The sequence below is a fragment of the Salvelinus fontinalis genome, chromosome 20, assembly GCF_029448725.1.
Source record: "Salvelinus fontinalis isolate EN_2023a chromosome 20, ASM2944872v1, whole genome shotgun sequence".
NCBI classification, from domain to species: Eukaryota; Metazoa; Chordata; class Actinopteri; order Salmoniformes; family Salmonidae; genus Salvelinus; species Salvelinus fontinalis.
Window position 1 is genome coordinate 13307413 of NC_074684.1, and position 13997 is coordinate 13321409.

The 13997-nt window shown below is 40.1% G+C and overlaps 1 protein-coding gene across 2 annotated transcripts; it reads right to left on the reverse strand.

Moving 5' to 3' along the window:
• Positions 1–658: 658 nt before the first annotated feature.
• Positions 659–13648, reverse strand: LOC129817331 (ankyrin repeat and SOCS box protein 2-like). Of its 2 annotated transcripts, XM_055872453.1 has the most exons (9): positions 13524–13648; positions 8110–8252; positions 7570–7736; positions 6994–7149; positions 6495–6740; positions 6046–6217; positions 3835–4390; positions 2756–2909; positions 659–2406 (listed from the first exon to the last, which is right to left on the reverse strand). In XM_055872453.1, exons 2-9 carry the CDS (start codon positions 8244–8246, stop codon positions 2276–2278), a joined length of 1719 nt encoding a protein of 572 aa, XP_055728428.1. In that variant the 5' UTR covers positions 8247–8252; positions 13524–13648; the 3' UTR covers positions 659–2275. The 2 variants fall into 2 exon arrangements, with proteins under 2 accessions (XP_055728428.1, XP_055728427.1); XM_055872452.1 differs by having other exon boundaries at positions 2324–2909.
• Positions 13649–13997: the final 349 nt, after the last annotated feature.

The window sequence follows — 13997 nt, forward strand, 5'->3', positions numbered from 1 at the left end:
TTATGCAATGCGGATTGAATAGAGCCCTAAATAAAGTTGCATTTGATTTGGTTTGATTTGTTCCAGTGCCCTTATGTTATAAAAAATAGTTCAAATGAAAATTGGCAAAGGCTTAATTAGTAGTTAATTTGACGAGGTGCAAAGGCTTATATGCCATCCAAGAATAAAATATTTTCAGAATGGTCTAGGCCTATGTACTCCGTCATTCCAAGTGTTAATTTCTTAAACATAGATCAAGATAGCATCAGGAAAAAGGAACAATTTAAATTTCAACACAACTTGCAGATATAAGACTGAATATTGTTCTGTTAGTTAGCAATTTGAATGCTCCTGCTGGTCTCTGTGCAATGCAGTGGAGCTATATTACCACCTAGTGGAGTGTAGATGTTCAGTAAGGTCTACATGTGGTTGTTTTCCCTTGGTGTAGCACAGAGCTGTCCATCCCTCTTCCTGGAGATCTAGTGTCCTGTAGGTTTTCAGTCCAACCCTAACCTAGCATATCTGATTCAGCTAGCTAAGGTCTTGGTGAGCAGCTAATATGTAGAATCAGCTGTACTGAAAACCTGTAGGATGGTAGATGGTAGGGAATCAGTGGTGTTACTTGGTACATTTAGCAGAAACTTTAATCCACAGTGATTTAAAGTTAACACATACTGTATTCCGTATTGGGTAACACTTTAATGAAGGGTACCAACATAAGGACTTCATAACACATTTATAATCCATACATAACAATTTAAAAAGCAGTACAAGTCTAGCCACAATTATTTTCAGACCCATAACCCTCACGCTAGTTTTATAAGCACTATGATCCAACCATTCAAGCCATGACATTTATTATGAGGTCCCTTCTGGGGTTATACAATGAAGTGGTCCACATCTACAAATCTGTTTATCTTTTTAGCCCTAAGAAAGGGTTTTAGTATGAGGGATGCTGATTACATTCTGCCTGATTTTCCCCATCAGACCTGGGATTTGAACTAGCAATCCCCTTCCATAAACCTGCATACTCATTGGGGACCCAGGACTGTCGTTGACAAACTCTGTTCTTACAGATTTTCTTACTGGTTCTGTTCTAGAGAGAGCTCAGAACTATCCCTCCTGTGCTCCCCATCAGTACCAAAAACTCACTCGCTCGAGGTAGAAGTCTCCTTTAACCACAGATCTAGGATCAGATTATCAAACAGCAAATCCTAACTTTAAACATCAGGAGGATTAAAGATAATATCTGACCCTGAACCAGCGCTCCGGCCTCTTCTAGCAGGTGGTGGTTATAGTGGCCCATGTATTTTTAGCCGTCCTCATGGGGGAACACAATGATATGCAAAGCCAGCATATCCGCTGCTGCTTCCATCCACTGTGAGCCTCATAGTCCCTTTGACCTTCTGAGAGACACTGGCTGGGGGAGGCAGGTGTAGGGGACTTGAAAGTGCTTGGGGTCAAAGGGCGCAGGGAGTGTTGTGTTCCAAACACTGGGCTCTGTTGTGAAAATGGAATGGAGAAGGGGCTGTAGAGCTTAAGGGGGATGTATGTGTGTGTTATCTGACTTCATGTGGATGTCGTTTACTGGAAGTACAGTTCATTTATTTCCTAGGAATATGTAACTTCCCAAGGTTGATTACACCAAAAGTCTTAAAGCTGCAAGCCGTTCAACAGTAATTTATGAATAACACAACAAAAATCAAATGTATAACGTGACACGGTGTAGGTACATGTAACATGGATAGACAAATAAAGGTGGGAGCTTATTAAGCATATGCATTCACACAATAAGTATTGAATATAAGTTTCACTCCATATATAAAAACTAAATACTGATACGTACATTTTTCACTTCTACTTTAAGAAATAAAAGCAACAAGGTTAAAAAACAATTTTTCATAAAGGGTGAAATCAAGTAAGAGCACCATTGTAACAAAATGCAAGATTTCCTGCTCTAACAAGTCCGGATGACACGCTTTGCGTTGAAATAGAATGCCAGATCTGTCATGCTCCTTCAATTTTCTTTGAATGAAGGGGTTTGTTTGGTACGTTCGGTGGCTTACCACATTGTTTCCTAAATGTTTGTGTGTAAACCAAAATGTAAAAGAATAAGGATTACATTTGCATTGATTCAGGATGTGGTAAACTCATATGAGCTTTGTCAATCCTTTTATTACAATTAAATGTAATCTTATAGAATTTACCTTTAACCAGACACAATCACATGCATAAACAGAATGTTAACAACTCTACAGTATTGAATTCCATGCCAGTGTCCTTGTTGTGCTATGGATCACTCCTCGTGGTTCAGAAAGTTGACAAGTCTTCCCGGTAGGGGTAAGGTGCTGATCTGCCTCAGTCTGTGGACTCCCACCCGTTGTCGGATCTTCAGCCTGCACAACTGCAAAAGGCTCCGTGGGGGCACTGTTGAATAAAGGATTGGCATGCACAAGTATAGGTTCTCCATAAGATAATCATTAGTTACACTGTTATAAAATCATATGGAAGAAGGAAAATCCTGTACTCACTAGGAAATGTCTTAGGGCAACATTGTCCTGTCGCAAAGCCACCTGCACTGTAAACTAAGTGAAATTATAATCTGCAACGCAATTTATGTTGTGACTTTGCTTGAACAATTTCTGTGAGGGGGAACTGTGAGGGGAAATGTCACCCTTAAATGTCCTTTTTGACACATTTGAAAGTTGTTGCAAACTTGTGTAAATATATCTAACCTGTTTAGACAGAGTTGGACCCTGATGAAGAAGGTACTCACTCGATTTCTCCTTGATACAAGCCCAGGCGTCGTAGCTGTCCAGATGTTCAGTGAGTCTGGAGCACAGCTGCACATTACCGACGTAGTCTAGAAGTGCATCTATGATGGGTCCTGCCCAATGACGCATTGAGGGACTGGAGATAATGTCACAGAACTGACAGTAGAGTAGAAAAAGGAATCTGTCACAACCTGATCTGCTTCACCTGTCTTTGTGCTTGTCTCCACCCCCCTCCAGGTGTTGCCCAGCTTCCTCATTATCCCCAGTGTATTTATACCTGTGTTTGTCTGTTGCCAGTTTGTTTTGTTTCGTCAAGCCAACCAGCGTTTTTTTCCCATGCACCTTTCTGTCTATTGTTCCTTTTTTCTAGCTTTCCCATTTTTTGACCATTCTGCCTGCCCTGACCCTGAGCCTGCCTGTCGTTCTGTACCTTGTCACACCACCCTGGATTACTGACCTCTGCCTGTCGTTGACCTGTCGTTTGCCTGCCCCCCTGTTTTTGTAATAAACTTTTGTTACTTCGAAACTGTCTGCATCTGGGTCTTCTCCTGAGCCTTGACAGAATCAAGTAATGCTATACATAATGCATTTAGAAGCATAATGCCACAAGTTGCCGCAAATGTAACTGCAATTAAGTTATTTGAATTCTGTGGTAAAACTGCTCCCTAGTCTCTGGTTTTGGGGGGCCAGCGCAGTGGTTACCGTTACCATCAAATTTAAATAAACGAGTGGCCAACTTGATCTCACAACAAACACAGAATTCTAAGAGCCTGAGAATCGCTCTCGGATTCTCTGAATCCCAAAATGACAGAAATGTACATGCAAGTTGAACAGGTTATGTTGAGGCATGCCGGTGAGTGGTTGGGGTAAGGTTCTACTTTGGCATGCAAACAAGTGGTTAAGGTAAGGGTTAGAAAACAAAACAGTAAAAAACTAAATGTGCCTGGATTCAAACTATTGACATTCCCATGTCGACCACCCCCAACCAACCACCTAGCATGTAATTTCCTGTTTGATCTCTTGCCCAAACATATTTTCTCTCAAACCACAAAATAACCATATTTCTGCTAATCCCACCTACCTGCACACCGGGCTCCTCGTGGCAGAGACCTAGGTCATCCTTGTATACATTCCTCATCGGTGGGTGTGGTTTGGTGCCATGCTCACACTTGAAACAGGATAGGGCGTCACAGCCATTGTCCATGAGGTACTTGAGCAGAGATAGATACTTCATACAGAACATGACACTTGCCGGGAACGAGGTGGGGTGAGTTGGGATTTTAACATTGACGTCTGCCCTGTGCTCCACCAGTAAGCACACCATTTGGACACAACCCTGCTTCACAGCCACCAGTAGCGGGTTGAAGATGTCCAGGTTTGGGTTTGCGCCGGCCTCAAGAAGCATGGCGGCAGCATCAACGTTGCTGTTGGTGACTGCGAAATAGAGTGCAGTGGTTCGTCGATCCTGGTATATGGAAGAGCGGTCGGTGGACAGCTTGGCATTGACGTCGAAGTCTGCCTCGATCAGAACCTCCAGGGTGTTGTCTTTGTTGTGTTCGGCAGCAAGATGGAGGGGACTGATGCCACTGCGTCGCACTCTGAACTTGCTGGTGACTTGGATCAGTCTGGACACGATCCTGAATAGGAAAAGCATAGGGAATAGCCGACAGGATAGGAGATTAGGGAAGAGGTTCAAAGAATCCTTGTGTGGTTAGGTGAAGATCTACAGCACATTCTGCTTTGTCTAACAATAACTGTTGGTTCACTACTTTAGGTACAGACCACATCTTCAACATAAATATGTTTGAGATATTTTAATGCAGGAAAAGGTTACAAGGTATGAATGTGCAATGACGTCATGCAGGCTTCGAATGAGGTTAGATGATTTTTAGGTGGTTGTAGAATGAAAACTTCTTGGTAGGCATCATGAGAGATGCTGTCGCATGATTGGAGGATAACTCTGGATGACTCAACGAGCATGACAGTTTTGGATGGTTGAAGAAGCTTGATGGTTCAGGATGGATGAAGGATCTTGATAGACCGGATGGTGAAAGGATCTTGAAGGTTCAGGATTGTTGAAGGATCTTGAAAGTTCAGGATGGTCAATAGAGCTTGATGGTTCAGGATGGTCGATGGAGCTTGATGGTTCAGGTTGTTGGTTACTTGGTCATTAAAGGATCGGGAGGGAGAGATGAAGACAGTGTTGGGGTGGGAGTCCTGGTGGTCTCTGCTTCTCGGCCCAGAGTTAATCTCCAAAGAGGAAGGGTCAGGACTCCCGAGACGTGCGAGAACGTGAACATGTCAGAGGGCTTGATGGTTTGAATGGATGGATGGTAGTTCTAATGCCCTGAGTGTCCAGAGGGCAGGGGTAGATGATATGAATGGTAAACGTCTGAGCTGAGATGGGAATCGAGGTGACGCAAAAAGAGGAAGTGCAGTCCTCTTACAGCATTTGGTGGTAAAGATTATGGCGTGATCTTGAGCTCGGATCTTGTAGTTAGAAGAATTACTGAGGAAAAATTGGGCTGCGGCCGATTTGGTGGCGGTGGAATGAATATCAGGCAGTGGAGGCGACAAGGAATGTCATCCCTCGTGAGGGTGGTGTCGTTGGGCAGTGGGGAACATGGTGGAGGTGGATGTACCAACAACACCACCACTCTTGGCAAAAAGGTGCAAAAGCGTCTCCACTTCCTAAGGCGGCTGAAGAAATTTGACATGCCACCACGGGTCCTCTCCAAATACTACCACTGCACCATTTAGATCTTCCAGACAGATTGCATCACGGCCTGGTACAGGAATTGCTCAGTCCCTGACCGCAAGGCCCTCCAGTGGGTGGTGAAGTCTGCCCAGTACATCACTGGGACCGTACTCCCACCCATCTAGGATATCTACTAGAAACGGTTCCTGAGGAAGGCCAACAGCATTGTCAAGGACCCCTCACACCCCAGTCACGAGCTGTTTACTCCCTCTCCGTTGGGCAGATGGTATCGGAGCATGACGCCTGATCCCAATAGACTCAGTGACAGTTTCTATCTACAATCAATCAGACTGCTGAACACTTGAACTGGACTGACCACCTGCTCGGATTCTCCGCACCTTAGCACACATGCACTCACACACACATTCATTCTCTAGTGACGTTACACATAACACCATAAAGTGAAAATGGAGATGAGAATAGATACCTTTATTCACACAAAATCTTTGAATGAAGATTTCCTTGACATCAAATCCATTCATATTGTGGTAAAAATGTAGTTATTGTATGAGAATGTATGATATTTCTACCTACTCATCATATCCACGTTGGGCAGCGATATGAATGGGCAGAAGTCCAGCTTTGGTGGGTTTGTTGGCATCTGCTTTCTGAGACAGCAGGAGCTCCACGATCTCCCCATGTCCGTTCTTACAGGCTTCATAGAGCGGTGTGGCCCCATCGTTCGCCTGGCTGTTAACGTCTGCACCTGTATCATCAAAGGGCCCACACAGACGTTTTACGCGAGACAAATGTCACTAAGAACTTTCTTTAGAGTTTAGGATGTACGACTTCAGTGGCATGCTGTTTGTTTTAATTAACACAATCACATTGTCTTGCGGGAGAAAAAACACTTTAAAAAATATAATAAATTCATCCTGGATTTGTGATAGGAGTCACATATCTAATAAAGCTGATGACAAAAGCTTTTATCTGTACTTAAGCAAATCAACACACTTCCACGCTCAAGCCAGCATACTGGTTACCGTTGGTGATGAGGAAGTTCAGGACTTCAGCATGTCCAGTCTGGGCTGCAGCGAACAGGGGAGTGATACCATACATGTTGACTGGACTGAGCTTGGCCCCCGCCCTCATCAGCAGCTCACATATCTCCATGTTGTTGCGGATCACAGCCTCGTGGAGGGCGGTCCAGCCCTGAATACAATGCTTGTTCACCCCGGCCCCAAAGCCCAAAAGCATTGCCACCATCTCAACATTCTCTCCCTCGCAAGCTTTGAACGGGACATATGGATGGATTGTTAGAGAGAGGGAGAGAAACAGTGAACACATGTTTTGTTGAATATAGCCCGATCATCCCATGGCTATAAATCTGAATGTTAAAAAACTAAATGAGCTAGATTGATGCTGTCTTTATATGGACACTGTAAGATTAGGTTATGTGACTTAATAACTTCGCATTACCCAAACTTGCAATCATTGTCTCAAAGAATGGCATGCGGGTGTCCTTTATGCATAGGTATGTACCTTTATATAGAGGGGTTTCCCTGTCCTTGTCAGCGAGGACGGGGTTAGCTCCTTTCTCCAGCAGGCACTGAACGCAGGACACATGTTCAGCCACCACAGCTAGGAAGAGAGGAGTCTGGTCCTTCATTGTGCGCCTGTTAATCACCTCAGGATGGGCTGGATTCAATGACAGGACAGGATTATCATTTGTGTGAGCAAGCGTGATCATATTGACAGTTTAAAATGTTGGGTGTTTAAGAATCACATGGCATTTAGACGATGCAGAATTGAGAAGATACTGTGAAATCAGACCGTGTCAAGTCAAAAACCTGGCATGGCACTTGATTAGCAAAGTAAACCTTCATACATTATCGCTAGCCTATCCCTGGGTATTCAGCAAGAAGTGGTTTTGAAATTAATGCAGTAAGTATTGTGAGTTAAAAGGTCTCTTTCGACACTAGTGCTAATTTATTTACATTCCATGCCTGGTTGAAGGGGGCTAAAAACAGATGCAACAGGAATTCCAAAAATAGTTTTGATATTTTATAGGGTATGATGGTATGGGGATTGGCACAATCCCAAAACTTTGTGGCTCACCTTCCAGTAAGATATCAAGGCATTCCTTCTTCCCATGGGTTGCAGCCTCGTGCAGAGGCAGCCACCCCAACTTATTCCTCTCCGTCAGGTTTCTCCCAGTCTTCACCATCTCCGTCAGAGCACCCACAGCACCACCCTTAATGGCTTTGACGACCGGGTCAACCAGCCTCAAAGAGAATAGAGAAAATTAAGTGCAGGTTCTCTACTTGAGTTGTATTCAATAACAAGTTATGCAAAGAATAGAACATAGACATTTGCAAACAGACAAACACTTTCACACTCATTGAAGAGCCAAGTACCTAAACTGGCAAATTTTGTTCAGTTCAGTTTTTTCAGTTCACAGACGATTGACCGTCAACATTGATTTGACAATCGTTACTCCCTTGCTGATGTGGGGCTGGGTATTCAAGAGGAGTTAAGTGCTATGGTAGCTATGAAACTTTCAGTTAACAGATCCATGGTTAGGTGATTACTCCTTTATGGTGTACTTAAAATACTGTAATATGGGAACATACTATAGTAAGGTTGAGGTATACTCACTCTTCAGGCTCAGCGGTGAAATACATAGACCCATCATAGCGTCTCCATGCCACACAGCGCTTCCCCTCATTGCTGGTGAAGGTGTAGCTTCTGGTTGCGTCTGATGAAGGCATGTTCTGTAGATAGTCGACTTTCATTCTTTCCTACCGTAATGAAAACAAATGAAAACATCAGTATTAAAACTTCTTTCAGGGGTGATAGGCATTCGCAAAGTGAATGATCAATGACGGAAACCCAACAAATATCAAAGTATTAGCGCCGGCACCCCGTGAGTGGGTTAAGCATTGGTTCAGTCCATTAGTACTTCCAACAGTCAATGTCTAATTCAAACCTAGGACAACAGCAAATATTGTATGCTAACCACCTCAGAAGATAAACATGACCTATTTAACATGGTTAGTAGATTGACAACTTTGAAATATTACACCTTGAAGGACATGTACTTGCCAGTCAATTGGAGTGCCACCTTAGTTAGCATGATCCCGATGACTTACAACACAACCTCTAATAACCCCACAAAGACCCGGCTCGGACTCAAGTGCACTGCACAAAGTAAGCCTAGTTGAGTTAATTAGCAATTAAGCGAAACGCTGATTTGATCATTTTTGAATGGCTGCCAAGAGCCTAATCCTATGCACCTGGTAGATGGTCTCTAACACACATATATGCGTGCGTGCACACACACACTTCCTCTCTCCCTCTCTTACACACACACACACACATGCATCACAACCTTCAGTGAAGACACAGGAGATGCTTGACTCTCCAACCTTCTGGTGATAGAATTAGGGCCCAGGCAACAGGAAAACAAAAGAACAAGAACACCGCGACAAGACAGAAGGTCAACAACAACCTCCTCAAGTATCTTAAAGCAGCCTCATCATCAACTCGGTGGAATAATCAAGCCACAGGAGGCATGTATTGTAAAGATAGTAACACACAGGCATGTATTGTAAAGATAGTAACACACAGGCATGTTTTGTAAAGATAGTAACACACAGGCATGTATTGTAAAGATAGTAACACACAGGCATGTATTGTAAAGATAGTAACACACAAGCATGTATTGTAAAGATAGTAACACACAGGCATGTATTGTAAAGATAGTAACACACAGGCCTGTATTGTAAAGATAGTAACACACAAGCATGTATTGTAAAGATAGTACCACACAAGCATGTATTGTACAGATAGTAACACACAAGCATGTATTGTAAAGATAGTAACACACAAGCATGTATTGTAAAGCTAGTAACACACAGGCATGTATTGTAAAGATAGTAACACACAAGCATGTATTGTAAAGATAGTAACACACAGGTATGTATTGTAAAGATAGTAACACACAAGCATGTATTGTAAAGATAGTAACACACAGGCATGTATTGTAAAGATAGTAACACACAAGCATGTATTGTAAAGATAGTAACACACAAGCATGTATTGTAAAGATAGTAACACACAAGCATGTATTGTAAAGATAGTAACACACAAGCATGTATTGTAAAGATAGTAACACACAGGCATATATTGTAAAGATAGTAACACACAAGCATGTATTGTAAAGATAGTAACACACAAGCATGTATTGTAAAGATAGTAACACACAAGCATGTATTGTAAAGATAGTAACACACAAGCATGTATTGTAAATATAGTAACACACAGGCATGTATTGTAAAGATAGTAACATAGTAACACACAAGCATGTATTGTAAAGATAGTAACACACAAGCATGTATTGTAAAGATAGTAACACACAAGCATGTATTGTAAAGATAGTAACACACAGGCATGTATTGTAAAGATAGTAACACACAAGCATGTATTGTAAAGATAGTAACACACAAGCATGTATTGTAAAGATAGTAACACACAAGCATGTATTGTAAAGATAGTAACACACAAGCATGTATTGTAAAGATAGTAACACACAGGCATGTATTGTAAAGATAGTAGCACACAGGCATGTATTGTAAAGATAGTAACACACAAGCATGTATTGTAAAGATAGTAACACACAGACATGTATTGTAAAGATAGTAACACACAGGCATGTATTGTAAAGATAGTAACACACAGGCATGTATTGTAAAGATACAGGCATGTATTGTAAAGATAGTAACACACAGGCATGTATTGTAAAGATAGTAACACACAGGCATGTATTGTAAAGATACAGGCATGTATTGTAAAGATAGTAACACACAGGCATGTATTGTAAAGATAGTAACACACAGGCATGTATTGTAATGATAGTAACACACAGGCATGTATTATAAAGATAGTAACACACAGGCATGTATTGTAAAGATAGTAGCACACAGGCATGTATTGTAAAGATAGTAACACACAAGCATGTATTGTAAAGATAGTAACACACAGACATGTATTGTAAAGATAGTAACACACAGGCATGTATTGTAAAGATAGTAACACACAGGCATGTATTGTAAAGATACAGGCATGTATTGTAAAGATAGTAACACACAGGCATGTATTGTAAAGATAGTAACACACAGGCATGTATTGTAAAGATAGTAACACACAGGCATGTATTATAAAGATAGTAACACACAGGCATGTATTGTAAAGATACAGGCATGTATTGTAAAGATAGTAACACACAGGCATGTATTGTAAAGATAGTAGCACACAGGCATGTATTGTAAAGATAGTAACACACAAGCATGTATTGTAAAGATAGTAACACACAGACATGTATTGTAAAGATAGTAACACACAGGCATGTATTGTAAAGATAGTAACACACAGGCATGTATTGTAAAGATACAGGCATGTATTGTAAAGATAGTAACACACAGGCATGAATTGTAAAGATAGTAACACACAGGCATGTATTGTAAAGATAGTAACACACAGGCATGTATTATAAAGATAGTAACACACAGGCATGTATTGTAAAGATAGTAGCACACAGGCATGTATTGTAAAGATAGTAACACACAAGCATGTATTGTAAAGATAGTAACACACAGACATGTATTGTAAAGATAGTAACACACAGGCATGTATTGTAAAGATAGTAACACACAGGCATGTATTGTAAAGATACAGGCATGTATTGTAAAGATAGTAACACACAGGCATGTATTGTAAAGATAGTAACACACAGGCATGTATTGTAAAGATAGTAACACACAGGCATGTATTATAAAGATAGTAACACACAGGCATGTATTGTAAAGATACAGGCATGTATTGTAAAGATAGTAACACACAGGCATGTATTGTAAAGATAGTAGCACACAGGCATGTATTGTAAAGATAGTAACACACAAGCATGTATTGTAAAGATAGTAACACACAGACATGTATTGTAAAGATAGTAACACACAGGCATGTATTGTAAAGATAGTAACACACAGGCATGTATTGTAAAGATACAGGCATGTATTGTAAAGATAGTAACACACAGGCATGTATTGTAAAGATAGTAACACACAGGCATGTATTGTAAAGATACAGGCATGTATTGTAAAGATAGTAACACACAGGCATGTATTGTAAAGATAGTAACACACAGGCATGTATTGTAAAGATAGTAACACACAGGCATGTATTATAAAGATAGTAACACACAGGCATGTATTGTAAAGATAGTAGCACACAGGCATGTATTGTAAAGATAGTAACACACAAGCATGTATTGTAAAGATAGTAACACACAGACATGTATTGTAAAGATAGTAACACACAGGCATGTATTGTAAAGATAGTAACACACAGGCATGTATTGTAAAGATACAGGCATGTATTGTAAAGATAGTAACACACAGGCATGTATTGTAAAGATAGTAACACACAGGCATGTATTGTAAAGATAGTAACACACAGGCATGTATTATAAAGATAATAACACACAGGCATGTATTGTAAAGATACAGGCATGTATTGTAAAGATAGTAACACACAGGCATGTATTGTAAAGATAGTAACACACAGGCATGTATTGTAAAGATAGTAACACACAGGCATGTATTGTAAAGATAGTAACACACAGGCATGTATTGTAAAGATAGTAACACACAGGCATGTATTGTAAAGATAGTAACACACAGGCATGTATTGTAAAGATAGTAACACACCGGCATGTATTGTAAAGATAGTAACACACAGGCATGTATTGTAAAGATAGTAACACACAAGCATGTATTGTAAAGATAGTAACACACAAGCATGTATTGTAAAGATAGTAACACACAAGCATGTATTGTAAAGATAGTAACACACAGGCATGTATTGTAAAGATAGTAACACACAGGCATGTATTGTAAAGATAGTAACACACAGGCATGTATTGTAAAGATACAGGCATGTATTGTAAAGATAGTAACACACAGGCATGTATTGTAAAGATAGTAACACACAGGCATGTATTGTAAAGATAGTAACACACAAGCATGTATTGTAAAGATAGTAACACACAGGCATGTATTGTAAAGATAGTAACACACAGGCATGTATTGTAAAGATAGTAACACACAGGCATGTATTGTAAAGATACAGGCATGTATTGTAAAGATAGTAACACACAGGCATGTATTGTAAAGATAGTAACACACAGGCATGTATTGTAAAGATATTAACACACAAGCATGTATTGTAAAGATAGTAACACACAGGCATGTATTGTAAAGGCACAGTAAAACTTAATCCGTGTTACAATTCAGCAATGTATTTTGCCCATCTGGGTGCGTGTAATAATTCCTCATTTCAATATTGTACTAGACAACTATATGCCTACGCTTGACACGACTGATGCTGTGAGTGAAATAAAACCTTTGCTCAACGAAGGAGCATGGTTGTATTATCAACCCATAAAATTCTACTGTGTGGTAAAAAAAATTGTGTGATTTACCATAAAATCTCCTTCGGGTAATGGTTTCTAAATAGTTTGAACTTTCATGGTTTCTCAAACTGTGTTTACCTGATCACTTTAAGGAGAATGGGGGGGAAAGGTGCAGAGCAAAAAATAACAAGAATCATACGAGGTATGAAGATAATATAGAACACTCTAATTGAGTCATCAATATACACGTATATATATGATAGTTCAACCACACGTGCAATTATATTATTTATATGTTCAGTTATATGAATGCAATTATAGCAATTATATGATAGTTCGACCACATTTGCAATGAAATTGTTATCTCTACATTCACATTTAGCGCAGCATAATAAAGACTGCACCAAACAATCCAGAATGTGAAATGACATAGATATGTCTTGCACTCAACTCAAGTAAAACCAAACAACAGCAATGTCACATAAATCCACATCTATTGTGGGTTATCGTCTGTAAAAATCACTGGAGAGAATCACAGAGGAGCATTTAAAAACAATATATCAAAAATGCATGTATATAAAATGTCTGCTTCCTAACTTACCGTTATGATTTGCTCTTACTTAGTTGAAATGAGCTGTGAGCTAGTAAAGACAGAGTCAGAGGATCCTAATAAATACTAAATGATGTGACGTTCGGACAGAGTAGACCACTGTGCTGGAAGTGGAACAAGACTCCCATATCTTACAGTTTATGTACTGGATGGATCACATGTGATGGATTATGCAGATAAGGTGGGCTGTATTTGTCTGTTCATCTGTCAATCAACAGTTGATTATTAGTTTCCTTTACCTTGACAGGTTTTGTAATTACATACAGTACTAAGTTTATAATGCTGAACAATGTAGTTCTCAATCATGGATACAGAATGGATTGCTTCTCAGATGTGTTTCAAGACTAGAACGTCTGCCTTTACCATATTAATTTTGATCTAATCTAATGATTGATCATAATCTAATTTGACAAACATTCCAAGATAAAAGGTAACCCACAAAGTAGATGATATTTTTGAAAAAAT

Coding starts and splice junctions, on each gene's coding strand:
- LOC129817331 (XM_055872452.1), bottom strand. CDS start 8,246: ATGAAAGTCGACTATCTACAGAACATGCCTTCATCAGACGCAACCAGA. Junction 7,737..8,109: donor TTCACCGCTGAGCCTGAAGA/GTGAGTATACCT, acceptor ATTCTCTTTGAG/GCTGGTTGACCCGGTCGTCA. Junction 2,910..3,834: donor ACGAGGAGCCCGGTGTGCAG/GTAGGTGGGATT, acceptor CTCTACTGTCAG/TTCTGTGACATTATCTCCAG.